The sequence below is a fragment of the Grampus griseus genome, assembly GCF_964374135.1.
Source record: "Grampus griseus genome assembly, chromosome: 9".
NCBI classification, from domain to species: Eukaryota; Metazoa; Chordata; class Mammalia; order Artiodactyla; family Delphinidae; genus Grampus; species Grampus griseus.
Genome location: NC_139003.1, coordinates 967,740 through 994,733, shown reverse-complemented (window position 1 = coordinate 994,733; position 26,994 = coordinate 967,740). Strand labels below are relative to the sequence as shown.

Below are 26,994 nucleotides of genomic sequence, written 5' to 3'. Positions count from 1 at the left end.
GAAAACAAGTATTAAGCAACCCATTACTTAAAAATGCACAGGGAGCTCCACTGACGCTGAGATACATTTATGAACAGCATTCAGGCGACGAGGCCATAAATGGATGAAGAAATGTTCATCTTACGGTTTCCACACCAAGCCGTCTTCTCCCCCCAAATGATTGCTTTTAAGTTACATGTTGGAATCAGTTTCTCTTGTGGGGCTGTCAGTGCTCACGAAGGGCAGGTCAGATTTTTCAGATTCTCTCCTGCTTCCTTAAAAGCTACGGGTAGTGACGCAGATGTTACTGATGACCGAACGAACCATTCAGAATGTGAGGTTCAGAGTGGTTCACGCTAACCCATCAGTTTTGGAGGGTCATTCCTCCCCAGGCCCACAAGAAAAGCGTTTATTTTGGAAGGGAGGTGTCCCCATCCTTGGGGGGACCACGGGGGCAGCAGCCTTCCTGCCCAGGATCCCACCCACAGTCCATCCCCCACCCGCCAGGCGCAAGGGGCAGAGAGGGGCTTGTCCAGGAGAGCGAGACGAGGAGTGACCAGGGGGCCTGGGGGAGAGCGCTGCCTGGCTCTTCTGGGGGGAATTTATTCCCGCGTGGCAGGGAGGCCGCAGGGCTACCCCCCGCGTGCCAAGCGCGGGGCCGGGAGGGAGGCGCGTTTCCGTTAAGATCAGCCCAGGAAGGAAGGGGAGACGGGACCCTCTAACCCAGGGGACAGGGCTGCAGCCCAGGAGAAGGGCCTGTGCTTTGTCTGCTCCTCTTCCCCACGCACTTCACTCGGCGCCTTTGTGTCTGCCTCTGTGTAAATGGGAAGTGGAAAATCCTCCAGTCAACACCCTAAGCCCTTCCCGATGGGCAGGCGGCCCTTTGTCACGGCCGCGTTTCCTTGGTGATGCTGCTTTATCAGAAGCGGGCCTGGAAGATCAGACGAGAAAAGGAGGGGCCGGAGCTCTCCCCGGAAGTTCCTTCACAACCGAACGGGCGTTTCCATCAACAATAACAGAAATATGTGGAGAGAGTTCCATCCTCTGGTGTCTGTAGGGAAATTGGTCTTGAAAAGGAGACATCACTTCCCACACGTTAGGGCTGAACTGTGTCCCCGAATCACGTGTTGAGCCCTAACCCCCAGGACCTGAGAACGCACTTGGAGGAGGGTCTTTGCAGAGGTAATCAGGTTACGGGGTCACGGGTGGGCGCTGAGCCCAGAGGACTGTGTCCTCATAAGAAGAGGAGATCAGGACACAGACACGCACAGAGCGATGGCCACGTGAGGACACGGGAGAAGACGGCGTCTACACGGCAAGGAGAGAGGCCTCTGCAGGACCCAGCCCTGCCCTCACCTGGCCCCAGGTCCCCAGAGCCCGGGCCCCAGGTGTGAGAGATACACGTCTTGCTTAACCCTCCGGGTCTGCGGCCGTCCCAGCAGCCTTGGGAAATGTGGAGACACCACCCTCCTCCCCCTTCGCTGCTCCGGGTCAGGGCCCAGCAGGGTGCCGGCTGGCTCGGGAGGGAGGCCTGCGTGGAGCCGCTGGGACAAGTCCCTCCCAACCAGCCATGTCCACGTCTCCTGCTCGCTATTCCGCCCAGGAGACAGCAGCGCCCTGCAGAGGCCAGAGGGACCAGGCCGCTTCTTGGCTGTGCAAAAGTAAGAGAGTACCTTCAAGTGCCCTGACGCCTTTGAAGGAAGAGGTGCGGTCCCGCACGTGGAAACCTGGGCTTATCTCTGGGCTGCACGGGAGGCTGGGAGGTACGGGTGGGACCTGCCCACATCCCCGGGAAAGCTGCGGGGCGCAGGCTGGGCCAGTGTCAGGCCACGGAGCCCTCTGCTCCTCACGGTGGGACCAGGACGTGGCACTGAGTCCACCTGGGTGGGGAACCACGGACCCCACCTTCCTTTGTGCTGGGGGTCTGCCCGTGAGTCCCCTGGAGCGGCTCCGTGGACGGGGCTGAGAGCAGAGCGGGCGCCCCACGGGGCAGCAGGAGACACAGAGGCAGAGGAAAGACCAGAGGAGAGCTGTGAGGCCTGCGGAACGTTCTGGGCAGCAAAGCCTGGGTGGCCTGCCCTGGCACTGACGTTGCAGGCGTCCACGCAGGCAGGTGGGCTGAGAGCCGTGGTTCCATGAGGTCAGAGCCACGGGCCGTCTGCTGGGCGGCAGAGTGGTGCTGGGGACGCCTAGCCTCACGCTGCCTGGCCTGAGCCAGACAGAACCCGGAGCTTGCTGAGCGTGAGCGCCTAAGCCAGACCATCGACCAAAGCCGCCGTGCCTGCTCCATGTCCTGATGCCGGGGAAGGAGGTCTCCCAGGGTCCCCACCGCGAGCGTACCAGCCAGACAAGGGCAGGAGCCCCGGGGCCAGTCTCTGGTGTCCTGGGCCTGCGGGGCTGCTTCTGTGTCTGGACAGTGGACCTGGGAGGCCGGGACCGTGGCTACACGTGGACTTGATATGGAGACTGTCCACGTGGACTGACCCAGATACAGTCGGACCGGGGGTCCAAGTGTGGCTTTCCCGGGAGGGAAGACAGGAGAGGCCCCTGCTGGGGATGATGCAGGATGCCGTGCCGACCGCCACTGGGGCCGCACTGAGAAGAGCAGGGGCCGGGCCTGGGGAGCTCGGCCAGACAGGGGGCTGGCGGGACGCAGGCGGGACGCTTACCTTTGCCCCCAAGGTGATGTAGGTCGGAGGTCTCGGAATCACAACGGTCAGTATTTTTTTGAGAAACAGCAGAGATAGAGATGAACGAGAAAAAAAAAAAATTCCAGCCCTCAAACCACCATCAATCACCTGGCTCTGCTTTGAAATGTTCTCTTGCTACAACCTTTGAACACCTGCCAATAGTTATTGATTTATTGGCCACGTATCCATCTACTATTGTCCTAGTACATGGTGTACACTGTAGAGAATTTATTAACTAACTTTTAAAGGACGAGAAAAAGATGAAATAAACAACATTTAAAAGTAACTCCCTGTCTTACGTGATGGTGTGAAGATCATTTTGCTCTCTCTGAAATGCACTTCAGTGACAGTCATATGGTTGCATATGCTTCATTGTTTTTGCTAAGATTGGGTTTATATTTTGTCCTAAAGATATCTGAAGGTCTACATCCAGTAGTATTTTGACACTTGTTTTAACGGCTCTTGAAGCTGTAAGGTATCACACAGAAAGGGAAATATTTCCGAATGCCTCTTTCGCTCTGAAGGTTTACCTTATCTGCGGACGTTTTCTGGGAAGCATCCCATCCACCCAAGTCAGCGCCTATGGACACATGCTGTGGACACGGGTTCAAACGGCCCTTCAACTCTCTTAAAATATTTTGCCACATAACAGGCAAACTTGTGTGGCACGTGTTTTCTGGTTCCTCCCTGTTTTATTACAAAATTTATTACAAAGGTTGTACAATAGTTTAGAGGTCTTGTTTTTATAAAGTTTATAAAACCTTACAAATACATTAAATATATAAGATTAAGCTATTGCTGTATTAATTTGAATAATTTAGGGAATGGATTTCACATGTGGTATAAATTCTGTAACTTCACCCCAGAATCTTTCTGAAGTATTTTTTCAGCCACAGCGGTTACTTCACCCACAGTTATTCCAATTTTAAGACATTTTTTTGCCCATAGAGCGTGGCTGTTATGAGGGATCGTGTCTGCTCTGTTGAACTGATCTTATTTACATCTTCCCTCTGGAGGGTCACAAAGTGTGCACCTCGAGATGTGCTCAGCACCGCTCTGAGCACAGACCCTCAACCCCACGGTAAGTCCATTTGGCATTTCGCCCCACGACAAAGCTGGTGAGCGGCCAGCCTTGGCAGGGAAGCGGTGCTCGCTGGCAGGGTCGGGGGCGTCCACGCGAGCGGCAGCACAGCCCGGCGGCACGTCCAGGTCCCGGTTGTGGGTGACGGTCGCAGGCTGGGCAGTGGCTCTTCCCTGGCACCCCGGTGTGAGGAAGCTGCCTCCTCACGTGCCCTGTAGGGAGGGCCCCCTGGCTGGGTCAGCGTGTGCCTGCCACCTGCGGGAGGGGGCGCCGCAGGGTCAGGCCGCCCCAGGACTCACGAGGCCCAGGGCCATGACAGGTCGCCTCTCCGGACGGCGTGGACATGACCACGGAGCAGCTGCCCTGTCCCACCCTCCTCCTGCCCCCTCTCCAGGGCTGGACCATGTTCTGCAAACAGAATCCCTCAGCTGTCTCATCACCCAGCACTTCTGGGACATCCATAGCATTGCAACTTTTTAAAAAATGGCAGAGTTCCTATGTTTTGGACGTAGTCACGAATTTTCACCTGTTCTCCTGTGCGGATTTTCCAAGCTGGGGCTCGATATCTAACCGTGTCCTCTGTGGACGCATTTCCGGTTTGGAATTAGACATCATCTATGCAAATTTCATTTCTGTGTTTTAACGACGCTTTTAATACCTAACCTTCTGCTTTAATATCTCAATCGCTAACCGTGTTGAGATAATTAGGTGACAGAGCTAGACAATTACTCTGTGGGCAGAGAGCAGACCGTCCTTTACATTTATATAAATACGCAAGCTTTAAATAAAGCAACTGAATGCATTCGTGGCGTCTCACACCCGGCGACTTGAGAAACCGTCTGATCGCACGGGCTGGTCGATTCCATCAGCAACTGGCTGGTTCGGCTCATTTTTATTTTTTCATGGAACTGACCAGGCAATTCAGTCGACAGTTGTCAAAATTGGAGTCCAGAGCAGGCACAGCTGGACCAGCCTAAAGTTAATTAAAAATCAAGAGGAGGATAAATGAAGCGCGGCTCCTCCGAGGCGGCCGAGGAGACAAGGGGGAGCGACTTCTTCTCTCTTAAAGGGGCCCCGGACGAGCCGTCACAGGGGAAGCAGAGCCCCTTCTCCCAGCGGAGAGGACACCTCCGTGAGGCCCAGGCGCTGAAGTCTCGTGTTCTTCGGGTGAGTGAAGCTGATAAAACTAGACAACTGCCTGGAAGCCGTCGGGTGTGACTTGGTCGGGGGGCGGTGGCGGTCCACGCGTGGGAGGCCAGCGTCCTGCTGGGAGCAGGTGCAGGTGCTCTGATGGGCGCCTGGGGGGACCAGGCCTCTCTTCCCGCGTCCGTCCAGTAGTCAGTCCAGTGGTTGGTGCGGTGGTCAGTCTTGGGCTCGGCACGGCCCCATCAGAGCAGCCCATCTCCTACCATCTCCCTGGGCCAGTGCTGGGCTCCAGACCAGCTTCCTCACCAGCTCCCGGGGACCCCTGGTTGCTGTCCGTCCCCCGTCTCTGCCCAGACACCTCGCGTCGTACTGACATCCAGCTGCGTTCGTCCTCTGGGGTGGCCGTCGCTCATCACCGCACACCGAGTGCCCAGAACAACGGAAACTTATTCTTTCAGAGTCTGGAGGCTGAAGCCTGAGGTCAGGATGTGGCAGGGCTGCCACCTCCCACCCCACGGTCCCTGGGGAGGGGCCTCCTGCGGCCTCTGCCTGGTCCAGGTGCTGTCCCCTTTCTAAGGACACGGCCGCACTGGATTAAGGGCCCACCTGCCCCAGCATGGCCTCATCTCAACTGAAATAGTGACACTGGAGGCACCCTAGCCCCCAAAAAGGGGGCATTCTGAGTCCCGGGGGTGGGGACTTCACACGTCTTTTCATGGGACGGGATCCGACTGTCCACAGCAGCTTAAGCACCTTCTCTGTTCCGAAGTTCCATGGAGGGACTAGAGCCCACGCCCCCGGAGTCTTTTCTGAACACAAAGAATTTCTCGTTTGTTTCACACACGCTAAGTCATCACAACACTGCTGACTTGTCTGATTTTTACGCATTCATCATATTTCTCCCACTAGATTATAAGGTAACTGAGGGCAGGATCTGTGACTTTTCACCTTTAAATTCACCTCTATTTTCAGAACAGAAATTGGTGCCCAGATGTTGCCTTGCCTTGAAAAGCCTTGAGAATGAAGCCTTCAGTGTGTGTGGTTCATGGTTCCTGAGGTTAACAAAATGCTTATGGGATGAAAGAATGAATATTTAATACTCACAAATAGGCAAAAAAAAAAAAAAAAAAAAAGCGCCAGGGCCTCTTATCCAACATAAAACGCTTTGTACGAAGGATCTACAGAGCTGGCATCCGGGATGTGCATTGTTCAGACGCGGGTCCTGGGAGCACAAGGGTGGCGATGGGCAGAGCTTTGCAACTGCAGCCATGAAAGTCACGCCCCCCGCTCCCAGCCTGGCAGTGCGTACGGGCCGGTGGCCAAGCGCAAATGCTCAGAAAACAGCCGCTGCAGTGAGGAATCTGGACGACAAGCGATGGGGCTCCAGGCAGACGGGCTGTGTCCTCACAAGAAGGTGGGGGGTCCGGTCTCCGGGGTCACTCCTGGCTCCAGAAACCCTCAGCGCTCTGGTTGCAGTGGGCACCAGAGGTCAGGGGATTGTCTGTTTAAACTTTGCCGAGGATTTGCAGCCGAAACAGTGGCAGTTGAGGACCCCCAGGTGGGACATCGCCCAGCATACCTGCAGAGCCACGACCCCCTTTCCCGAAGGCCTCATATAGAACCAGGGTTCTGGAGAACACACATGTGAAACGCCTCAGTGGGCCCTCCCCACAGCCCCCCCTCACAGCCAGCATCACAGGAGGCGCACCCGCATGTCCCTCCTGAGGACACGGCCTCTGCTCCCGCGTTAACACACTGAGAGCAGCGGCTAGAAGCTGGGGGCCGGGTGCACTGCTTCAGTGATGGACACACTCCAACCACAGGGACCGAGGCAGCCGCCTGTGGGCTTGAGTTAAGTACTTAGGACAAGCCGAGGCTCTGATCCCCCTGGTCTGATGCACCCCTGTGTCAGTGAACCGGCGAAAAGGAAATTACGCTGTACACGCTCACACACACACTGCACACGTATACACACACACACACTATACATGTGCACACGCATACTGTATGTGTGTACACTATGCGCACATGTGCACACCACACACACATGTATTTATAACACACGTGCACACAGTTCATACACATAAATACACACACACAAAATACACGTACACATGCACGCACATATATACACTATACCCACATAAAACACACAATAGACACACATACATACATACCACACAGAGGCAGACTGCACACATACACACACACTGTACACATATTCACGTGTACACACGTACTATACATATACACATATACTATACGTGATGCCCGATACTATACGTGTACACATATATACACACGCACACACAGATAAAACACACGCACGCACGCACGGCGCCCACCACCTCTGCTCTCGTCCCCGCCGCGTGCGCTCCTCCGTCCTCCCAATGACAAGGAGGGCCGTCACTCGCAGAGGCTCCCACCTTCCTACAGTCACACCGCCCGTGAGTTGCAGCATCAAGGTTGGCAGCAGGGCCACCAGCTCAGCGTGGCGGCCTCCCCTGGGACCCACCCCTCCCCATCCGCGCATCCTGAGAAGCCACAGCTCCCGTGCCCAGAAAGACGCCACCACAGCCCCGCTCGTGACACCGTGGGACAGCTGGGCCGTTCTCAGGGTGGATGGGTTAGCTAAGACTTGCATTTAACCTGGAACCTGACGCCAGGGCTGGAAGGACGGACCGGATCCCCGTCAATTAGCATGAATGGATCTCAGAGACTGAATGGGCCTGTGTAAGGCGAAGCGGGCTGGCGGGGAGGCAGGGGGCGGGGCGCCGGCCCCGCCCAGACCCCCGGAGGTCCGGGTCCTGCTGGTGCACGGTTCAGTTTGAAGCTCAGCGGCCCGGAGTCCAGGGGAGTGCGGGACAGAGCCGTGCCGGAGGCCGGGCCCTGGGGACACAGCCTGCAGTCTGCAACAGCAGGACAAGGACACACATGCCACCACCTCCTGGGACCACTTAGGGACGGCACCCAGGAGCCCTCGCCGAGGTAACTGAGGGCTCAACGCACAGGCTGGGAGACAAACGGGTCCCGCGGGGGCCGAGAGCAAGCGCTGGTCCGCCCGATGGCTCCTCCAGGGTCGTCCGCCCCATTTCCCCTCTCGGTGGCGAGGGAGCAGGGCCGGCAGGACCCTACCGCTGGTCCAGCGTTCCCAGGGAGCCGTGCGGAGCCCCGGCCACCATGCCCACCACAACCCCAGCTGCTTTCACACCAGGCTCCGCGCAGGGCCAAGCCTAGACTCATAAAGACTTCGAAGTCAAGGTCATGGACTCCCAGCACCGCTGCAGCCACACCATACGCAATTAAAAAGTAGACATAGTAGGTTTCAGAAGGAGTAGGAGGTTTTTCACTGAGACGTCAGATCCTCCGCTTCGCTGGGGCCCGAATGAGCACTTCACACACCTGCCGGGCACCCAGCCCGGCCCGTGGACGCCCGGGAGGCTTGTGAAGGGCCTGGAGCCTCTGCCGGGAGTGGGGGTCTGGGCTGGGGACTCGCCGCCTCAGTTGTCCCTTTTCATGTGGAATCCTGTGAACTGCTTCAACTGACAAGAGAGGTCCAGGGCTCCCCACTCAGCGCCAAAGTAAAGACCAAGCAGTTTACATTTTCCCTCACTTAGTAGACAAATATGTCACAGACCGAGATGACAGCCTAAGTGTTGGATGAACTCAGAGAAAGGACAGAATTGGGACGAACACGCCAGGCCCGCCCCGGGGGCCGTGGACGGGCCGCGATGCTCTCCTGGCACTCCCCTCCTGCCAGGCTCGCGGCCCCTCGGGGCGGAGCCGTCTGCCCTTGGTCACCGGCCCTGTGCTGCGCCCGCTGGCCTCGCGGAGTATTTCACAGCCGGTTTCCCTGCGAGGCCTGCGGGCGGATGTGCCATCGCGCTTGTTGATGCCAGACGGTGGGGAACAGCTCACCTAGGCTCCAAGATGCCAAGAATGTCCCCCAGCTGGGGCCTCCCAGTATGATCTGCGGGGGGCAGCTCTGGGGACTGGTATGTGCCACACGGTGCCCTTGGCTGCGCAAGACACCACTGGTCACGCAGCGCCCCCGGGAGGAAGCCAGGCTGCCCGGAACCCTCGAGGTTGACTGTGAGGTGGGGACGGCTCCCCTCTCCTCTCACCTGCTAAGACCCGGGTCCCGGAGCGCTGCTTCCCAGCTCCCGGGCCTGGCCCCCCGGCCCCTGAACCCCAGGCCCTGGGCGGCTCAGAGCCTGTGCCGAGCGTCGGCGCTCCTGCCTCGGTGACGGGCGAGAACTGCCCGTGGGCGGCTCTGGGCCGACCTGCTGGGGAGGTGCATGGAGTGCCTGCAGGGGCGCTGCCCCGTCCGCACCCGGGCCTCAGGGAGCAGCCCCGCTTCGCCGCATGACTCCCCCACCCCTCCTCCTGTCACCGAGTCCTCGAGCTCCTCCGTGACTTCACTGGGGAATATTTTCCACGTACGCTGGAGTGTCAGGGGGTTAAAGTTCCCTTAAACACAGGCTGGAGCACGCGCACGCACATGTGCGCACACACACGGGGACCGTGCTGTCGAATCCCGACTGTCTGGGGCCTCTGGGATGCGTCCCGGGTGGGACACAGGGTGAGATGCGTCCCTCCCCCGGGCCTCTGCCCCCGGCTCCAAAGGTTAACTTCTTCCCTGATTCACACCGCGGTCTCTCCCCTCCTCCTGACCTGGCCGCCCACCTGCCCCCAAATCCAGACTTTCCTCAGCGGCCTGTGTCCAGCTCTGGGGCCTGAGGAGAAGGGTGACGGGGGGAACTGCGCCAACCCACCACGTGCGCGTCTTGAGCAGCCATCGGGTCGGGCGGCGGGCCAACCTGCACTCTCTCCCCGCCCAGCCCCGCGGCTCCAGCCCTCCCCGACCCCCCGGCATCCCCGGGCTTCGTCTTCCTCCCTCTACTCCCGGGCCCAACTGGACAGGCTGCTGCCCACCCAGCACTCACCACCCCCATGGCTGCCGACCCACCTGGAATTCCCTCGCCTGGAACCTAAGGTCCCACTGCTTTCCAGCCGTGTTCTGACAGCCACTGGTGTCCATTAGGCACACGAACCTCCTTTTCTCCTCAGACCCACCTGCTTCCTCTGTCCCCCAGCCCGCAACTCCCACCCCACGACCTCCAGCTCCGGCGCGGCTCACGTGTCCCCACCAGTGCACAGTGTCCTTCTTGCTTCTGGTATGTTCACCACCACTTTTCTCTCAAGGAATTCCCATTTTTCCCTAATGGAGACTTTCACTTTAGAGAAGCTGCAGGCCCGCCTGACTGCCCCTCGATCAGCAAACTTCTGAGCCCCCAGGAGAAAAAAGTGGGGAGGACGGTCCCACAGGCTTCCAGAGCAGCATGGGTCTGTGTGCAGGCAGCACGCTCACACATGTGCACACACGCTCTCACATGTGCACACATGCTCTCACATGCGCACACACGCTCTCACGTGCACACACGCTCACACATGCGCACACGCTCACACGTGTGCACACACGCTCTCACATGCACACACACGCACACAAACAGAAGACCGGGGTTACGTGCAGGAGCCCCTCGTAGGAGGGCAGCGCCTGTGCCCTGCGGCCCCGGCTGACCCGCCGTGGGTTTCCTGTCCAGGCTGCCGGTGGGTCCCACGTGCTCTCCCGGAGCCTTTAGTTCCTCAAGCCCGAGGAAACCAGACAGCAGGCAGGTCTTCCACAGGCACTGGGGGAGCCCCTCCTCCCCTTGGCTTCAAGTACCTACAGCAGAAGAGGGGAAAATACAAGCTAGCGATTTCTGACGACCTTGCTGAAGGTCGCACATCACCTTTCTGCGGCGGTGGCGTCAGCGCGAGAGGATAAGTCCCCGTAACTCCTTCCACCCACAGCCTTGAGCGCAGTCCCGGGAGCCTTAGTTCTGGAAAGCCGGGTTTCCCCGAAGACAGAGCTTGGACACGTCCAGGCTGTCCCTCTGCCCCCCCTCAGATCCCGGTAGAGTCCTGCCAGCTCGCGGTAGATGGAGCCCCCCCGCCTTAGGGCCCCTGTGACTCTGGATACAGGGGTGTGTGACCCTAGTGGTGCAGCCGCGGCCGCCCCGCGGGGAGGGGAGGTCAGGAGAGGCCAGGCCTGCTCCCCCCGGAGGAGGGGCCTCGGCCACGTCTGCGGAGAACGGAAGCTGGTCCTCATCTGGGGAGACACCCGCTACGGCTCCTCCCCACAAGGTCAGGATCCTGATTCCTGCTCGCTCACCCACTTCCCTCCTACACTCGCTCTGCCGTCCCGGGCCTCCTTCCTCCGTGGTAACGTCTGGACGAACCACACCTAGCAAACGGGTGCCCGGGGATTTCATCAGAAATTCCTCTTTGGCCCCCCCCTGCCGCGGGGACCACTTGCTAATTGTGCTGAGTCCTCTCCCGCTGCATTTCTGGGGCCAACTCTGAGAAGCAGCGCTTCCTCTGGGCCAACATCCCGCCAACTCTCCCCCGGCCCCAAGGAGACGGGATTAGCGAGCAGTGGTGCTGGGCCGGCAGCGTCACCAGAAGCGCGTCTAAATCCAACACTATTTTCTTTTTTTCCTGCGGCAAATTATCCCTTTCCTTGAAAGAACAGAATTCATATCAGCACCACCACAAATAATCCCAGTTACGCCAAGTTCCCCTTCGAGGACCACGGTCAACGGAGATTTCACCCTGCCCCCATCCTTCTGCTTCTCTCCCGGGCCGGGCGACCGGGCTGTGCAGCTCTGCTCGGCCCACCAGGAACAGGCACCCCGGAAGCCTGTGATGCTGAGTCTTTACCTCCAGGGCAGGATAAGCCTGGAAGTCACAGGCCTCTGTCACCCCTAACTCAATGGGGTCGGCCCCCCACGGTCACGCGGCAGCGGAAGCCCAACCTGGAAGCAGCACGGTGTGAGACACAAACTCCTGCCCAACCCCAAGCCCTGGAACTGCCCCTGCCCTTCCTGGGGAAGCAGGAAGCTGTCCCAGTGTCTCAGGGCAGCCGCTGGGAAGACGAGAAACTTTAGGAGTGTGCCAGTTAATTTCACGCGTCACCATGGCCGGGCTGAGGGACTCCCGGCGGCTGGGTGTGTCCGTGCCCGTGTTTCTGGAAGAGACTAGCACGTGAATCAGGTCACCCACCACCGTGGGGGCATCAGCCCGTCTGCCGAGGGTCTGAACAGAACAGGAAGGCGGAGGAAGGTGACTCTGCTATCTGCCTGGGGGCACTTGTCCTTTCTTCCGTCCTTGGCCACGGTGCTCGGGGTCTTGGTTTCAGAGGTGGGCTGGGACGTGCACCTTCGCTCCCCCGGGCCCCGGCCTTTGGGTCTGGACCGGAACTGACACCACCAGCGGCCCTGGGCCTCCACCCTGGAGACAGAGGACTTCAGCCCCAGAATCGATGGCCAGCTGCTTCTCTCGGGAGCCCTGACTGACACAGGGTTCCGACCGCTGGCCCAGCGCTGGAGGACACCGCTCACCGCTCGCCTGCCACGTGCACGGAAGACCAGGTGGCACCGGACGGCGGCAGGTCCTCGCAGGCAGACGCCTGCTGACGGGTCGGGAAAAGCACAGTCTTCGAGGAAATCGCAGGAACACACACACAAAGCAGCGTCCTGCAGTCACCATCTTTTCTTTTTAAAATCATACATATTTCATTAAGCTTCATGCAGAGTGTCTTCTGATTTATGGTAATTGTCAACAAAAGCAAAGACACAGACGGTTTTTAACCCTGCAGTAGCTAGGAGTTAACCGGCATGAAATTATGTTGTTTTTTCCTTAAAAAAGGGAGGGAGAGTCCCAAACACTGCACACATTAAATGTGGAGCACGCTGAGCGGCGCGAGCCGTTGGCAACGGCCGTCGCTCAGGTGGAGGTGGATGCCAGCGGCCTGTGCCAGGGCCATACCTGACCCAGCGGACACCCTGCCCCGTGAGCCCTGCGTGCTCACGGCCTGGAGGACTCCAGTGAGACGAATTTCCATATCAAACCCAATTTAGATGAAACGTCTTGGTTAAAAAAAAAAAAAAGCCAGCGCCTCAATAGCCCCTTGATTAGATTTCCATCTCCTGAGCAGACAAGTATGAATATTTATGACCACGGATGCGGACTTCCCTCTTTCCATCGCTCTGATCTTGAATATCATCCACTGCTAATTTTTATGAAAATTTGGGCAACATAATGTTTTCACATAAACTGACAGTTCTTGAGGTAATCCCGTTATTGTCTGGTCGAAAACGACAGCTTCCGCTTATGCATGTGTTAACGAGGGATTAAATATTGTTTTTCATTCCCATAATCTACGGTGGACTGGAAATTAAAAATTGAACGTTGTATATGAGCAGGGCTTTGCGGCCCTCAGCTTGTTTGCACTCACTTAGAGAAGATCTGTAAATTAGCAGTTTAACAAGCAGGCCCTTCTCTGCTGCTGCCAAAGGGCTACTCACAAAGCCCGCCGACACCCCCGGGGAAATTCTACAACAAATTCTTCAGTCTGCCTGCCGCACACCCAAACGAAAATGTGTCAAAGGAACAGACGCCCTTTGCCAAATAAATAAAATGGCCACACAACTGATTGTCTCAACGTCAAGAATTTTTCACTGCCCTCTCAGCCCTGTGGAGGGGAGCGTCCGCATCCCACCCCGGTCCTCACATCCCGAGACACACCTGCGCTGCAAAACCGCCCCGGGGGCCCGGCCAGCGGCCAGCACGCCAGCTCTCTCACCTGAACGCCCACCGGCAATGGGGACAGTCGTTTAGCTACACCCGTGGTAGCTGCTACTTCAGTGCTGTGACTGGTGTCCCAGGTCAAACCACGGATTTGATGGGGTTTTGGACAAGACGATCCCATGATGCTTCTAGCCATACACACCACATTTTATTTAGTTATGTTTATGTCCCTGACGGGCACGTAGAAGTCTTCAGTGTTTCAGTTATTGTCCGGCATAGTGTAGAGCACAGGACACATAGATTTCTTAGAAGCTGAGTTGTCCAAGCGTGATCCTTTGTAACTAACCCTAGGGTTAGGGTCAGCGTTAGGGACTGAGCCATGTCCCCCCAGTTCATACGCTGAAGCCTTAACCCAGGACCTCAGGATCTGCCCACATTTGGAGATGAGCCTTTAAGGAGACAATTGACGTAAGGTGAGGGCATATGGGTGGGCGCTGATCCACTGACTGGTGTCCTGATAAGAAGAGGAGGTCAGGACACAGACACACACAGAGGGACGGCCACGTGAAGACATGGGGAGAAGATGGCAAGTGTGCCCGAGGAGAGAGGCCCAGGAGGGACTGCCTGGCCGACGCCTGGGTGTCAGATCCCAGCCTCCAGGACGATGGGTGTCTGTTTCGGCCCGACTGTGGGACTCCCTGAGGCCGTCCCGGGAAACCAGCGCAGGCGGCATGGAGACACCCAGCCCTGGCCGCCCCCTCTCCGTGCTCGCGGGCAGTGTTCCCCTGCGATCATGGTCTTTTACCTCTTAAAACACTGCTTTTTGCTTTATGCTGTCACTCAGAAAACAGAGCTGTGGTTCAGGGTTTGCACACACAGAAGCCCAACTTGCCTCTGAGCGTTCGTTCCACAGGAACAAAGGTGAAGTCTGTGCGGACAGACTGATGAAGAGTTGGTGTCCCTGCCCCTCCCCGAGCAGCTTGGGGTCACCACCCCAGGGAGGGGCTCTCCCTGTGCCCGCTGTCCTGAGGGTCCCCTATGAGTGACGGTAAGGCACATCCAGCAGACGGGAAGGGCCGTCCAGATGCCGGAAGGACAGCCCCCCGGGGCTCTGGTCCAGGTTCGGCATCCGGAGGGGCCCCGTGTGGGGCAGGACCGCCCGCCTTGTCTCCAGGTGCCGAGCTGTCACCTGCCCGGCGGCGGGGGCCCGAGGGGAGGTGCCGGGGGCTCAGGAAGGAGGAACGTCTGGAGGCACCAAGGATGAACCTGTGACCCCGAGACCAGACCGGGGGCCCCGCTGCCCCCAAGGGCACTTCCCGAGGTGACCGTGGGCCCCGCCAGGCTCGAGCAGGCGTAGTGTATACGGAAGTTGGGAAATTAGTGTTTCACACTTGTCTCGTGAGCTCTGCAGGTGAAAATTTTATCTGTGCAGTTAACCTACCACCTAGTTTAAAAATACGTCCTATTTGTGGAGTACAGCAGGTGTCAATGTGCCTCAGGGGTGTAACTAAGAAAATATTTGCAAACGAAGCAACTGACAAAGGATTAATTTCCAAAATTTACAAGCAGCTCATGCAGCTCAATAACAAAAAAACAAACAACCCAATCCAAAAATGGGCAGAAGACCTAAATAGACATTTCTCCAAAGAAGACATACAGATTGCCAACAAACACATGAAAGGATGCTCAACATCACTAATCATTAGAGAAATGCAAATCAAAACTACAATGAGATATCATCTCACACCAGTCAGAATGGCCATCATCAAAAAATCTACAAACAATAAATGCTGGAGGGGGTGTGGAGAAAAGGGAACACTCTTGCACTGTCGGTGGGAATGTAAATTGGTACAGCCACTATGGAGAACAGTATGGAGGGTCCTTAAAAAACTACAAATAGAACTACCATACGACCCAGCAATCCCACTACTGGGCATATACCCTGAGAAAACCATAATTCAAAAAGAGTCATGTACCACAATGTTCACTGCAGCTCTATTTACAATAGCCAGGACATGGAAGCAACCTAAGTGTCCATCGACAGATGAATGGATAAAGAAGATGTGACACATATCATATATACAATGGAATATTACTCAGCCATAAAAAGAATCAACTTCCAAGAATCTTGAGAAAAAGACAACAATATGACAATACAGTGAGAATTAGCTAATTTTATAAAAATAACGAATTATTTACTTTTCATGTTTTCTTGAAAATATGCAATTATCAAAAAGGCCTGTAAGTGAACCGTTTCCATGTCTTTCTCCCCCAATGAAGTTTAGCAGGACAGCCGAGATGAGTCACAGTCCCAGCCCTGGATGTGGACCTTAGCTGTCTCCTTCCTCAGCCCCAATCTGCCCACCATAGTTCACACATGGCAGAGGGGGGGCGGGGGGGTCTGGGGAGCGTGCGCGTGCATGTGTGCGTGTATGTGCAGGGGGCCTGGGGAGGAGGGGACCCAAAGTAGCCTGAGGTCCATTCAATCAAACTTGACTGTTAACCGGGAAACCCACGTGGCTAGAAAGGCGAACTCTGTTTATGAGTCACTGTAACCCCAAAAGGAGAGATTCAGCTGTAGGTCAGTTGATAATCGCTCCTGGTGCTTGGATGACACCTGTGATTTTCTGGTGTTGAGGGTCACACGGTGTCTCCCAGAAAGGTGTGTGCACCTCCCAACCCGCAGTCTTGGGAAGGAGCCTTACTTGGCAATAGGGTCTTTGTAGCTGCGATCTAGTTAAGATGAGGTCACAGTGGGGCAGGGTGGCCCTAATCCAACATGACCCATGTCCTCAAAAGAGGAGATGCACAGGAGGCCGTGAGAGGATGGGGCAGAGGCTGGAGGGATGCAGCTGCAGACGCAGCAGCCCCAGGAGCAGAAAGAGGCAGGAAGGACCCTCCCCCGGAGCCCCCGAAGGCGCCTGGCCCTGACGCCTGGGTTCTGGACGTCTGGCCTCAGAACTGTGAGAGAATGTGCATTTCTGTTGTTTTCAGCCCCCAGTTAGTGGCGCTTTGTTACAGAAGCCCTGGGACCCTGACACCCAGGTCAGCGGTGGCCCGGTCTGGGCAGCAGGACCCCAGGGCTGAGGGCCACCCGCCAGTTGTGGGCAGCCCTGCAGGACAAGGGCAGGTCACGAGGCCAGTCCCGCAGATGCTACCCCTGTAGTGACGTGGGGTAACACGGGCACCGAGGCTTATTAATAGGGTCCCATTTGGGAGGGATGTGGAGACACCACAGGACCTGTGGCCCCGGTGAGGGTGGGGTTTCGTGGACCGATTTCAGGGCCTGGAGTGGAGCCACCGAGAGGGCACTGTGTCCCGGAGTCCAGGTAAAGGGAGTGGTGGTTCTGCTGGGTCCATGGGGCCTCTGACCTCCCCGGATGCTGCCCAGGACCGAGCCCCGGCCGGGGCCACCGTCCCAGCGCCAGCCGCCCTTCCCACCTGTACCCACTCTGCTTAGACGCGGGTTGAGGCATCTGACTGCTGGGGAAACACCAGGGGCCTTGCCGGTGCCAGGTACACCCAGTGTCAAGGAGACGCCTGTGTGGTGGGCCCCGTTCTCACTGCAGGAGACGTGTGGACCATCTTGCTAAACCACGCTCACCTCTACCGTGCTCGCCACCATGGCACTGGCTGCATATCTGTTCGACGTGAGATTATTTTAAATGTGGCCCTTGATTATATTTTGTGTTACACTGATTACTAATTACTTCACATGGGTGAAAACCGCCTTTTTATTTTAACCCATGGATGAAGCAGAGGGGAAGTATTCAAATCAGCAATTGAGGGATTCATGTCAGTTGCCATGGAGATGTGGCCTGGGGTGCTTGCAGTCAAAGACAGAAGGGCCACAGCTGCCTTGGGGCCAACACAGAAGAGGCGGCCCTGTTATTTCAGGGATGACAGAGAACGCGGGCCCGGGTCAGCAGGAAACCTTTTCCAGAGCAACGCAGCTTTCAGGGAGGCTTCAAAGCAGCAGGAGAGCTGTCGAGTGACCCAGGAAGAAGCCAGCACGACGAACCGGCGTGCGCCAGGGTGGGCGTCCACCTGCACCCCAGGGCTCGCGATTCACTGGCCCAGCCAGGGGTTCCCGAGTTCCTGCCACGTGTCAGGAGGCACCGGGCGACAGACACACATGGGGCTCACTCCAGAGCTCACAGGCTGAGAGACAGACCTGAACTCACGGGACTCAGCACACTCTGGGGAACGCCACGGAGGGGCCGGGCAGGAGGGAGGGGACGGGGGAGCCCTGGGTGACACGCACCTTCTCAGCAATCCACCCGGAGCAGCTCCCCCATCCCCCGACTCCGGGATCCCCGGGCGGGGGGCGGGAAGAAGGTTCTGAAAGCACGGTCCTCAGCGCAGCAGGAGGGCTGGCACCACCGGCCTGCTACGGGCTGAGCCGCGTACCCCCTCGGGATGGATAAAGTGGAGTCCTGACCCCCAGGACTTCCGGACGCGGCCTTTACAGAGGGGATCAAGTGACAGTGAGGTCACTAGGGTGGGCCTGAGCCCCGGGTTCCTGCAGCTCCTGCGAAGTGACGCACCCCCGATACGCCCTCCCCTACGGGAATCTCGGGCAAGAGTCCGAGGACGCGTTGGCAGCTGGTGTGGGGCTTCCAGGGGGACAGGCATCTGTGGGCAGGAGACCGGAAGACAGCTCTGAGGACTCCAGTGGACGCGTCTCCAAGTGACAGACGCCGCTGGGACCCTTTCGCTAAAGGCGGAACTCAAGACTCTCTGATTTCAAGGCCGGCGAGGCTCCGGCTCTGGAGGTGACCACCCGGAGGGCGTTTTAACTGTAACTCCTCTGTGCCTGGCTCCCCATACGTGAAGTGTGTCCGCCTGGCGGGACCCTGGAGGGGATGCGCGTGGGGCGCCCAGGACGGCTCGACAGAGCTGCTCTGTAGGAAGCTGGGCAGTGGGAAGGGGTGTGCCCTGTGTGCCTGCCTCTAGTTTTCTTCCCCTCCTTCAAGCAATTCCGAGTCTTACGGGTTGAGGATTGAAAAGGGGTTTCTGGAATATTACATTCCGAGGGCTCTTACGAGCGTCCCCAGAGTTCAGCTTTTTACATGGAAATTAACTTCTGCTTCCACGCTACCGGCTGCGTTACTGAGACGGACGGCCCCTCCGTGTCTTAGGGGGACGACGGTCCAGTCCCAGCCGGACCACGGCCACGCCTGGCAAGGAGACACACATCACGCACTTTCTAGATAAACGTGGCTGAAATGTCAGAAAGGGGGGGGTGGGGGACACCTGAGCTGCCGCTGCCACCGGCAGACGATACTTATTTCATTTTCCGTGACTATTTACCTTGATATTGAATAACAATCGAATCTGTCACTATAGCAACTGCCTCATCACACGGCACCTCGCCCGCTTTAATCACGAAAAGGACTGAAAAGACACCCGCGGGCCCACGTGACAGGCTGCTTTATGCAGCATTTCAGAAGAAAAGGGCGCCGCTTCGTAATAAGCCCATATTTGCCAATATGTCAAGCGCGGTTAATTATACCGAACGCATTTGCGTGTGATTTTCTTCACTTTTGAGAAATAAGAGACGGGTATGAACAGCGGTGGCTAGCGCTGCATCGGGCGGAGGGCGCTGAGCCCCGAGGGGGCCCCGCCAGCAGAGGTGGGGGTGTGCCACCACGGAAGGGCGTATGGCCGCCCCTGAACTCTGACCTCTATCACGACACCTCAGCCCGTGTGGGGAATCCTCGGGGCAGCTTCGGACAGGCCGCTGCAAATATTTTAATGCAATTTCATGCAGATTTCCCTCTTTAAACATAAATTAGGAATACTGACAAGTAAACAAGGACTGATGAACATTTTGCACTGAGAAGAAAAAATATCAATGTTCTCTGTCTAGAAACACAGATTTGAATAAAACAAGGGGATGGGCACACAATTACAACGCTGAGGAGCCAGGGCCCACGTGCACGGGCACAGGGCAGGGCCCACGGTGGCCGAGGACACCCCTCGCCCCAGGTGACCGCTGGTGTCCACCTTCTGCTCTCTGGGCGCAGCCGGCCTGAGGCTGGCAGGGGTGCGGGAGCCGCCGGGGTGGAGGGTGGATGGCAGCCCCGCCGAGGAGTCCCGGAGTCCTCACGGTTCCAGCGCGCACTTGGGAACCCAGCATCATCTCAGACTCAACTCGGAGTCCTCACCCAAGAGACCCTGTCAGCTCCAACACCGTCTCCGTCTTATTCGTTATACTTAACTGCAAACGCTACCGACTTCTCCTCCACGCGCTCTTAAGTCCGCGGCTCTGCCTCTATCTGACAAGACCCATCCTCCACCTGTCACAGCCCTGCACCTGCCCGGGGCGTCAGGTGGGATCCTCCAGGCCTCTCCTTCCCCTCTGCTGTCCACACACGCCAGGGCTCCTTCTCCTGAATTTCTAAATATGGGCCTTGATCTGAACCCAGGATATTTCTAATTACTTATTGCATCCTGCTTGTGCATACACACACAGCACCGTCTTCATAAGTATGCGAGGACTCAAGTTATTTGAAACGTTCTCTACAGCCACCTGGGAGCCACGCCACGCACACGTGGTGGTGTTTCCTCTTGTGTCTTCACTTATTTAAAAGCGAGTATGTGCACAGTTACTTTGGTTGCATGTTTTTTCTTCATTAAAACTAAAAATGGTATTGAAGATAAAACGACAAAGAACTATACACACACATTGAACCGATATCCATCTCCCAGTTTGACTCCAGACCTAGAATTATGTGGATGTAACCACAGGGGAGACTTGGTGAAGTGTGCACGGACACCTCTATACCGTCTTTGCAACTTCCAGTGAATCTATAATGATTTCAAAATAAAAAGTTAAAAAATGGGGGCTTCCCTGGTGGCGCAGTGGTTGAGAGTCCACCTGCCGATGCAGGGGACACGGGTTCGTGCCCCGGTCCAGGGGTATCCCACATGCCGCGGAGCAGCTGGGCCCGTGAGCCAGGGCCACTGAGCCTGCATGTCCGGAGCCTGTGCTCCGCAACGGGAGAGGCCACAGCGGTGAGAGGGGCCCGTGTACCACACACACACACACACAAATGGTACTAACAAAAATTTTGGAAAAGGAGAGAACTCGCTTATAATCCCACCAACCCTGTTCTAGAGCTGACCTCACACTTGCATGTGGTCCTCCAGCCCGGATGTGTGGGCACAGACAGTTTTCACAGCTGCCCTTAAGTTCAGAGGTGTCACAACGATTTTTAGTGAAATCACTGAGTCCGTTTATTTGATTACTATAATATAATTAGTTACCTTCCTCTGTTTTATACTTAGGTCAGTTTTGGTTTTTCCAAAGCTTTGTTTTTTCCTTTTCTTAGCTAGTGAATGATACTCTTAAGATAAAATTCTGGGAGTATGATTACTGATCTGAAGGGTAAGTGATTTTTGTTTCTGGGGTTTTTTTGCGGTACGTGGGCCTCTCACTGTCGTGGCCTCTCCCGTTGCGGAGCACAGGCTCCGGACACGCAGGCTCAGCGGCCATGGCTCATCGGCCCAGCCGCTCCGCGGCATGTGGGATCATCCCGGACCCGGGCACGAACCCGCGTCCGTTGCATCGGCAGGCGGACTCTCAACCACTGCGCCACCAGGGAAGCCTGAAGGGTAAGTTTTTTTAAAGCAATAGATTCCCACTGTCATGCTGCTTTCTAAGAGTCGAGGTTAAGTGTTAGCACTTTTGATTTTATTAAAGAACCGAGACTATTACCCGTAAGTACCTCTGTAACCACTTCCAAGGATGAGGCTTCGGACTGGATGCCGGGATGCTACCAGGTACCCGCAGGCTCCTTACTGGAGGGTCCTCTGACGCGTCCGCCCCCCGGCCCCCAGCTGGGGCGGGGCTTCCCGCCTCACTGCAAACTTATCCGCCCCCCAGGCCCGAGAGCCAGTCACCCACTGACACGGCCACAACGCGCTCCCGCAAGCCGAGTGCCCCATCGCCTGTGAGTCCCGACTGCACACCTGCTGGTGTTTACTAAGTGTGCTAAAGGCAGGTGCCGGCTCCGTCCGCGCGTGAAAAGCGACACGTGGGGGGTGACAGCTTCCCCTCAAACTGCGGACCACGTGGAGCTGCGTCCCACCGTCTTCGCTGGGGGTGGGGTCACTCCGTGCCTCCTCCACACCGTGGCAAAGGGCCCTCGACGTCAAGTCTTCCCCCGAGTCCATCCAGACCTGTGGTCGGGTCTCCGGGGACTCGGCTGGACACTCGCTCCCCCGAGGGTCCCCGTGACTCGGGCCATCCCCGCCTGCATTTCTCTGTCCACTGACGTGTGATGCCCAGTTGCTCTCAGAAATCCCTAAACCACTGGGCTCAGGTTTTGGTAACGCTCATTAATGCAGCAGCATCCCTTCCAGCAGACAGGCGATGACCAAGTGGGGTTTGCAGAGGAAACGAGCCATTTTCTCAGACATCCATCACGGACCCCCGTCCCACCCGCTCGGCCTTATGGGACGGCCATCAGGCACACACACCAACCAACACACACATCGCACGACAAAGTCACACTGACTTGTGGGGGCAGGAGCACGACCATGGATTCGTAGACTCTGAAGGGGCTCTGGGGATTGACACAGTCTTGGCCACAAAAATCCTTTCTTTGGACAAAATCCTACCCAGGACCCCAAACAGTGACTGAGCAAGGGAAGCTCAGTGGGTTAAACCAGCGCGTGGACGGCGGTTTGCTGGGGCCCCGCGGCCTCCCGCCCCCATGGAGCAGAGCTCTGGAAGCCCAGGGCTCTTTGAAGTACCTGAAACCAGGTCTGACATCCCACGGCATGAGTGGTGGGTGCAGGACACGCTGCCCCAAACACGGCACCTCGGCCGAAGGTGTCTCCAACCTTGTCCACCCCCTTCTCCCCGAAGCAGGCCTGAGACCCTCGTGGGAGCTGTGCCCGCCCTGTACCCGGTTTGCTGCAGACCCACCTCGGGTCCCCACGCCCCCCAGCCCTCCCCACCAACCCATCAGAAGGCGGCCGGTCTACCCACGTCTGCAGGCTTCACCCCCTCACGTGTCCCGTGAAACTCAGATTAAATAAAGGTGCTGCTTCGCTCCTGTTTTCTGTCTTCATCAGTTTACCTTTTGGAGCCGAGGACCCTCAACGGGTCCAGGAAAACCTCCTCCTCTCTCTTCCAGAACCTGCATGGAGGCCTGTCCCCTCCTGCCTGACTCTGCCCGGGAGGCAGCCCGTCCGGGGCTGAGCGGGGCGTCTGCACCGGGAACGCGCTGCTTCTGGGTTTCCCTGTTGAAGCCCCGAGCCTCCCGCGGCTGCACTGAGACTCCTGCTGAAACGTGGGCAGGTTCATCGTTAATCATACCGCGTTTATCACACTATCGAGAACTTAGGAAGTTATGACTTATTTCAGATACACCTTGGAAGCCACACTCATGGAAATGCTCGCCTGGGGACAATCATCTATTTTTCTGCCAAATATTTGAGTTTTTCTTGGTAATATCATAATCTCCCTTTGGAAGAAACATGACTTTATTCATCTGAAAAAATGTGAATACTTTCAAGATATCAGAAATTAGATTTTGAAACACGTCAAAATACCAAAATCTATCAGGAACGTGTGTGTCTACTGTAGCCTCTCATTTCCTTTAAATTTTGTTTTGAGATGTTTCCATTTGGCTTAAAAGGTTTTAATTCCGCTATCTGTCATCACATGTGGAATCACAAGCACCAGGGAGACACGCGGTAAATGCTGCTAGATTTCGAGGAATCAAACTCTGCTTTACTTTCCAGAGGCAGGAATTAGCAGAGACGTTCATATCAAATACGTTCCAAAGAAAACCAGAAGCGTCAAAGTCAGGCTCAACACTGCAGGAGGCAACTAAAGTTAGAAAAGGAAGTATTGGTAGCTTTTTAAAAATGTCTCTGCTCCCGTTTTCACGATCCAAAACTCACTTCAAATATACAAACGCTCCTTCCCTCCGTCCAGACTGGAGACCGGTCAGGCAAAGCTGCATGAATGTGGGTTCTGGGCTTGAGAACCCATCAGAATGACCCCAGACAACTTCAAAAGTGACAGCAGAACTGCCTTTTGAAATGGAAAACTGCCACGTGGAAGAGGACAGGAGACTGGAGAGCTGGTCTGCGTGGACCAAGGAAACCCCTGGGGCCCTAAGAAGGCAAAGGCGGCTCAGGGAGAACTAGGGTGGACAAGCTTCTCACCCACGTTTCCATCGGTGAATGAAGTACCAATAAATGGTCTGGGAGGTGGCCGTTTTCTGCCCCCAGGGAGGGTGAGGTCAGGCTCTGGCCACTTGGGGACCAGAGAGGACGCGGGTCAGACTCGATGAAAATGCAGGAGTGGCGCAGCGGGGATTCTGCTCTGCCCTGTGCCCACCGCCCGCCTCCCGCCCCCAGTCTAGCCGGGACCTCCTGCCCCCACGTGAGACGGGCACCTGGAACAGGCAGAGGACGTCCCTCTGAGGTTAGGTTGTCATCTTCACAGACAAGCCGAGAGCAACCCAGGCTCCCAGTTCCTGGACAGCACGTCACCAGCTTCCACTACTGGGCCGAGGAGCCGCGGCAGAGCCAGGTGGTGGCGGGACGTTAGGAGCCCTGCTTTGCCCGGGCTCGGGGAATGCGTCACAGGTCTCCAAGGACAGAAAGGCAGGGGCCGGCGGCTCTGCGTGCCTGGAACACAGCGACTGGGCCCGGCCGCAGGTAGACTCTGGGGTCATCCCCATACAAACAATATAAAGCCCATGGCCTCGGGGAGACGCAGATCCCACAGAAAGAGGCGCTCAGAGCAGCCGGGCTTCAGAAGGTGAGTCAGCAACGCTCAGGACAGTGACCACTGCAGATGGGCCGACAGCTGAGGTTCTGGGGCTGCAGACGGTGGACCGTCCAGTGGACGGCGGGGACCAGGCCTGGCCGGGTGTCAGGAGCAAACAGGTGCTGATGTGTCCACACGAGGGATACAGACACACGTGAGGGTAGTTTTGTGTTGAAGGAGACGGGGAGCCAGTGGGAGGCAAAAGCGCTGACGTGGTGAGACCAGCGTCCCAGGAGCTCTTACTTTAGTGAATCAGAAAACACTGGAGCATATCTGTGTGCTGACCGGATGGGGCCAGGGAGATGGAGCAGTGGCGACGCAGGAGAGGGGACGAGAGGACAGGAAGGAGGCCGTGGGGGGGCACCGTGCCCGGAGGGAGGGGGTGTGGGCTCCCCGAGGGAGGCGCGGTCTCCGCGCAGGGATGCAGGCGGCAGGTCACAGATGGGGCGGCCGTGTGTGTGTGCGCTGGGCGCTGCCTGCTGGGCGCGAGGAGGGTGGTGGGCGGTGAGCATCCTCTGGGATCTGTGCCTGTGACCTCTAGTGAGATGAGTCTGCAAAGTCCTAGCACACCGCCGCCACCCTCCCCGCTGCCCAGGAACCGCAACCACGGGGCGGGCGGAGGACCGGGCGGCTCCAGGCACCTCCCAGCCCCCGGCTCTGCACCTTGCCCCCCGGCCCTGCCTGCCCCCTGCTCCAGGGCGGCCCAGCCCGCCTCTATGGAACACACTCCCTGCCCCCCGCACAGGGAGGGGTTAGGGTTAGGCCCAGCGCCTGAGCTTCCTCTGACCCCAGAACACCAAGGGCCCGAACCCGAGTCAGTCTGGACTTGCCCCCGGCCGCTGGGCACCAGGGCTGCTCCTGAAGGAGGGACACCTGCGGAGGCCAAGGGACGAGGGGGAGGGGAGGGGCTGTGGGTCAGAACCTTCCATCGCGGGCCCGGATCCTCCAAGCCCTCTGGCCCTTCCCGCCAGTAGTCACTGCACCCCATGTGGTACAGATGGTCTTAGGGACCCACAGACTCCCGGCGCCCCCCTCCCCCTCCCTGGCCGCCAAAGTTACTGTGAGTTTCGGGAGAAAAGACCAGGATGTCCTCAGCTGTCAAAGCCTCATCAACCCAGCCCCACGCTCTGATGAGTCTGTGGTCACCGAGCTGCCCGCCGCGTGCCGGGAACACGGTGACTTCAAGGCCAGCGCCCCCGGCGAGGCGCCCCCGGCGAGGCGCCCGCCCACTGCCTGCAGCGCTGGAGGCTCCGGCTGCGGAGGACCGGCCACTAAACAAGTTCTTATTCCAGGAGCCGGGACCGTGCCGGCCGAGCGGAGCCCCCCCAAAGGCAGCGGCTGGCCTTGGAGTGGCTCGTGGGGGCATCTCCGCCCTGGGAGAGGAGCGTCGTAAGTAAGTGCCCTTACTAGTTAATTACCGTCACGGCGGGCGCCGTGACATCTGGGATTTCAGACGCGCGAGCACAGACAGCCACCCCCGAGAGGAGTCGCGTCCGCTGCTGTGCGTACAACTCATCAATTGCCCACGATGTGGGGCTCCGGCGTCCGCCAGGGCCTGGGGCTGAGTGCCAGCGGCTCTAATTGCGGATGGAGAGTTTGGTCAAGTACCTGCTTCTGAGGCCAGCGCAGCGACGTGGGGACACGACGCCTCTGAGGGTCATTAAATCTATCAGCAGTCCTCCTCTCATACCCCACCCCATACGCGCCTTTAGCAAGGAAGACGGAAGCGTGCCCACCAGACCCAGAGGAAAGAGCAACTTCTTTTGCTATATAGACTCAGCCACTGAGAATCGTCTGGAGGAGGAAGCACACGTTTCCGAAGCACCCAACGTTTTCTTAGCCACGACCGCTTTTCCTTGGGAGACACCGAATCACGATTTCAAAGGCAACCAAACAGTGTCAGGCGAGCCTGGCGTGGCGCGTCAGCACCTCTGCCGACGGGACGGGAGGACTAACCCGGCCCAGACGCCGGGGCCGCCGCCACCACAGCCCCCCGCCTGGTGCCGACTGGCCTCTGCCCCCGGCCCGAGCCTCAGGCCGCCCGGGCCACACTGCCCGCAGCTACTCACCGAGCCGACGCCGGTCCGAAGAACTCTCAGTCCAGACATTTTTTCCAGTTGGTCCTTGTTGTCAACTGTTAGGGGAAATTAAGAAGTAAGCGGTCAGCTTGGAGAGGCAAGCGTTCTCCAGACACCCTGAGCGTCCCCCTCTGCAGACACTTCCATAGTCACTGCCAGATCGCCGTTTTAACGGGTGCTGTGGACAAGCCTGGGGCGGAAACCGGGGCAGGGGGCTCCCCACCGAGGGGCCGGCAGATGTAGGACCAGGACGTGAGTCCCTCCAGCTTTGCCCACAGAACGTCCATAGGAAATTCACAGTATCCTTGTGAAGACTGGTTGAGAAATCGTGGGCAGACCTGCTTTGCAAACTGTAGAGCTTTACTTTGGAACGACATGATGGTTACAAGTGTATAATCATTGGGAACTGGGTTCCATTCACACGCATTCCGCGTTCACAAGATAGACTCGCTAGCAGGTGAGACTGAACGGCGCCTTCGTTCCGTGAGTCCTGGGAGCTGCTGTACCCCTTTTACTCCTGCCCCAGGAGAATATCCGATAATAATTTGCCTCCACCACAATCAACCGTCATCCTAGTTTGCTCCTGACTTA

At 57.4% G+C, this 26,994-nt stretch overlaps 1 protein-coding gene across 1 annotated transcript in view; it reads right to left on the bottom strand.

The window, feature by feature from the left end:
- Positions 1-26,994, bottom strand: part of PTPRN2 (protein tyrosine phosphatase receptor type N2) — a gene marked incomplete at its 5' end in the record, with an annotated part of 671,781 nt that overhangs the window by 227,668 nt on the left and 417,119 nt on the right. The window contains one exon of the mRNA XM_082661426.1: positions 26,395-26,459. Within this exon, the coding sequence (XP_082517552.1) occupies positions 26,395-26,459 (65 nt within the window). The remainder of the gene's footprint in view (positions 1-26,394; positions 26,460-26,994) is intronic.